Genomic DNA, 4,256 nt, shown 5'->3' on the forward strand with positions numbered 1-4,256 from the left:
CTAATGTATTAAATTGATAATTCTAGGGCTTGATAAGGATGACAGTTTACTTGACCAAAAGGCAATATGTTAATGCTATTGCTGCTGCTAGTACTATTGCTGTTAATACTAGTAATAGTACTATTACTACTACTGTGACTATTATTACAACTATACCTAAGGGTATGAAGGTGAAACTTTCAGCGAATATCGAGGGGAGAAGGTGACCTGAGTTACGAAACGCCGTTTGTAAGTGGGTTTTCAAAAGAATGTATCAGCGAAATCCTTGGGACGGTTAGGTGTGTGGAGTTAGAACTTACAGGGCTGTATGTAGAGGATGTTGAACTAACCAGAAGACGTTATTTGTATCCTAATGCTGCTGTTCCTACTCATATTACTACTGCTACTGCCCCTGGTACTTTTATAACTACTTCAACTGCTACTACTACTGCTACAAAAGCTAAGGCTACTGATACTAATTCTACTGTTGCTACTACTACGGATACTCCTATTACTACTGGTACTGTTGCTACTGCTACTGAAGTTAATGCTATTATAGCGAAAAACTTGGGAAATTTTGAAACAGTAATGAAGCAAATCGAAATACACTTTGCCCACACAAGTTGTCAAGAAGAAGTATCAGCAATGTTTCAGGGCCGACATACAGTATTAAGGTCACACTTTCCGCGTGTGTTAAGGGGCATGTGGAAGAAAATCAAAGGTGCTATGTGCTCTCTGCTACTGATGCTACTACTGCTACTATAACTATTGCTACTATGCAAGCTAAGGATTTTAATGTGATGCTTTCAAAGAATATTTAGGTGGATGTTGAACCAAATCAAAACAAACTATGAGCAAGTAAATTGTCAAAATGGTGACACATCGTTATCTCAAAAAGGGCTTACATTATTCATTTGGACCTTTCATGGTAAACTGTGCTGGAATTTGAACAAACCATAAGGCACTGTGTATATATTATTAATACTACCACTACGGCTGCTGTAACGAAAGCTGCTATGGTTATTACGGTGAAACTTTCAGAGAAAATGTAGGGAGAGTTTCAATTCAACAAAAAAAACTATAGGTATTCAAATAGGTATACAAGCAATATCATAGGCAGTACAGCGTTATCATAGATAGCAATATCATAGAAACTTTAAAAGGAGCTAATTTGATTGGAAATTAAAAGTTGTAGTGCCTTTTTAAGAGTCAAAAGTGATGGGAAGACAAGCAGACCTCTTCCTAAACCCATTAATTTTCCGAAAACGTCCTATCAAAGTTTTTAGGTAGCCCTTTTATTCAGCATAGATGAACGGTCCAGTAACTATGTTGCTAGGGAGGTTTGGCATGTCAACCCCCAAAAATTAGGAAATTTGTCCATTATGCTTTAAAACTGATTAATGCTTTAAAAAAAATCAAAAGGCACTTTGTGTAAGCTGGTTGCTTACACAAAGTGCTTGATCTTATCAAAGTGAGATCTTATCAATATCTCAAGAACGACTGGGGCTTATAAGTTGAAACTTTTCCCATTAATAACTTAGGGTATTATGTTGATACTGACTGTGAATGTATAAGATGATATTTAAAAATCAAAATGCAATATGTGCATGGAGGTTGTAAAAAGGGCCAATCAGAAATATCCCAATAGAAGATTAGGCTATTAATTTGAAACTTTTAGGGGATGATAAGAGGGGTGATAAACTAACCAAAAGACACTATACAGGTACTAATGCCACTGCAACTACTACTACTGCTAATTCTAGTAGTACTACCGATGCAGCGACTTCGACTAATTTTGACTGCAACAACATGAAAATAGAACAGTGATTACTTGTGACTGCAATTACGACGTCAACGGTCATTAGGATGATTTTGTTTTATTCTTTTTTCTTATGTTATGAAAACACAAAGCTCAAAATAAAATATTTTTTAATAAAGCTAGAAGGAATATAAAAGTTAAAACCGAGTAATTGTTTTCCTGTCATGGAGAATTAAATCTGAAATCCCAACCGTCAAACCTTGTCCTAAACTTAGCGTATTCGGACTTCAAGATTTTTATCCTCTTGGAAAAAAAGAGGAGAATTACCTGAAGAGCATAAATTCCTTAAGCGGGCTATAAGCCTATAAGCCTATAAGCCATAGCCTTAAGCGGGCTATGTACTGATACCGATTTTGATTCCGTTTTTATAAGTTGTATTAAAAGTGGATATTAGGAACAATGAGAGTGAAAAGCACGTGAAAATGAGATACATTTAAGAAAAATACACTAAATAGACGGGTCTCAGTCTTATAACCGTAATTGAAAAGGTCTATAAACTTTAAACGAGTACTGTGAACTTTGGCGAAGTCACAGTACAAATCTTAAAATCACAAATTCTTGCCAATTCAGTTTTTATGAAAATGTTCGCAAATTCAATGAGTTTCTATGAGTACAATCGCAAATTCTTGCCAATTCAGTTACAATGAAAATGTTCTGGAGAACTTTCTCATACTCGAAATTATTTAATTTTATACTAATACTGTTGTGTTGTAGTGTTTTCTACATCTTTATAATTGAGGCTAATAGAAATTTAGTTGATTTTGGTGATAACAATAGTAACTTTGGAAGGAAAGATTATACCAAATCTTGCAATAATAAAGGAGTTTACAATAATGGTAAACTTTGTCTAGATGATGAGAATGTTTTATTTGGTTATAATTTTGTTTGGAGCCTAAAATTTGCGCAAGGACTTGAAAATATTATCAAGAACAGTTCAGTTTTAGACCTAAGCGCCGGCTTAGGAAATTATGGACGATATTTCTTACGAAAAAAAGAAACGATTTTTCCAAGAAAATTTAGAGATAAGGAAGAAGAGGTGTTTTTCAGGAAAGTACCACATGTCATCAATACACCACAAATTGTTTCACATTATGAAGGTTACGATGGGACCTTAAATATTGAAAAGGTGACTTCAGGCTTCATCAAACACATTGTTCTTGCAACACCCCAGGACTTGAAACGTAAATTTGATTGGGTGATCAGTGTAGAGTCTGGTGAACATATTCCATTAGAGTTTGAATCTGTTTTCACTGACAATTTGATACGACATGCCTGCAAGGGAATTGTCATAACAAGTTCGATAATGAAGGCACTATTGAATAAACAAAATAGATCTGATATAAGAGAGCAAATGGAAGAAAAAGGTTGGAAGACTTGTGAATCACTTGAAAAATATCTTCGTAATGTAGCCGATTTGTGGTATTTGAAAAATACATTAATGGTTTTTGTCCCAAAAGATCCGTCATGGTACATGTGCCCAGATAATAAGTCAGTTATTTGTGTTTAGTGTGATTTTATCATAACTTTGCTATTGCGTAAAGTTCAACTATAATAAAAGCTGTCTTTTCTCAATTTTTTTATTTTGTTTGCGTTGCATTTCATGTCAGTTTCTTTTGGTTTCTGAAATTACAGTTGAGTGGCTTCGTTGCAAGTCATGTTCTGTTCATCCTAGGTGAATCATTTTATGAGGAAGGAATCTTTTGACCAAAACAGGTCCTGGTAAGAAATTCGAAGTTCCAACATCAACGATTTTGTAAAAAAAATTTCCAACTTCGACAGAAAAGAATGCACCCAAGGGCACCTTTTTTTGTTTTAGCTTATGAAATTTGTGCGCTACTGGGAAAAATAAGACCTTGGAACAATAATAATAAAAATAAGAAAAGAAATATAAATTAGTTTTAGACCACTTCAGGTTTTCTTATCCCCCCCCCCCCCAAAAAAAAAAAAAAAGACTTACAAATATATTGAAAGACTGAGCCTTTCAGATAAGCCCTTGGAACAGTAATAATAAAAATACGAAAAGAAAAAAAAATTAGTTTTAGACCTCTTCGGATTTTCTTATCCCCCCCCCCCCAAAAAAAGAAGACTCTTACAAAAATATTGAAAGACTGAGCCTTTCGGCAATTTTTGTGAGATAGGTTGTGAGACCCGTCTATTCAGTCTATATTTTCTTTAGTTTAAATGATTTTGATTTGTTTTTCACTCTCACTGATCCTAATAATTGCTTCTGAAACGAGTTATAATAGAGGGAATCAAAGTCAATATCAGTGCTTATCCCGCTTCAGGTGAAAGTTTTACAAAATGAGAGTCAAAGCCTCATATAAAGTCTCATAAAACATATGAGACTAAGCCTCATATGTTTTGGGATCTTGTATGAGGGAGGAGAACAAAATCTCATTCCTAATTCTTAGAGATTTATTTTGTTCTCTGTGTTATAGGCTGGGTAAAAAATCAGCCT

The 4,256-nt window shown here is 34.4% G+C and overlaps 1 protein-coding gene across 1 annotated transcript; it reads left to right on the forward strand.

Annotated features, from left to right (window-relative positions):
- The first annotated feature begins 2,154 nt into the window (after positions 1–2,154).
- LOC148951790 (uncharacterized) lies at positions 2,155–3,364 on the forward strand. Its single transcript, XM_089088718.1, has one exon. It carries the CDS (start codon positions 2,442–2,444, stop codon positions 3,303–3,305), a length of 864 nt encoding a protein of 287 aa, XP_088944844.1. The 5' UTR covers positions 2,155–2,441; the 3' UTR covers positions 3,306–3,364.
- Positions 3,365–4,256: the final 892 nt, after the last annotated feature.

This window comes from Artemia sp. Qi Xiang Cuo, chromosome 5, assembly GCF_049724085.1.
Source record: "Artemia sp. Qi Xiang Cuo chromosome 5, ASM4972408v1, whole genome shotgun sequence".
Lineage (NCBI taxonomy): Eukaryota > Metazoa > Arthropoda > Branchiopoda > Anostraca > Artemiidae > Artemia > Artemia sp. Qi Xiang Cuo.

Excerpts from the sequence above, each read along its gene's own strand:
- LOC148951790 (XM_089088718.1), top strand. The coding sequence starts at position 2,442 with ATGAAAATGTTCTGGAGAACTTTCTCATACTCGAAATTATTTAATTTT.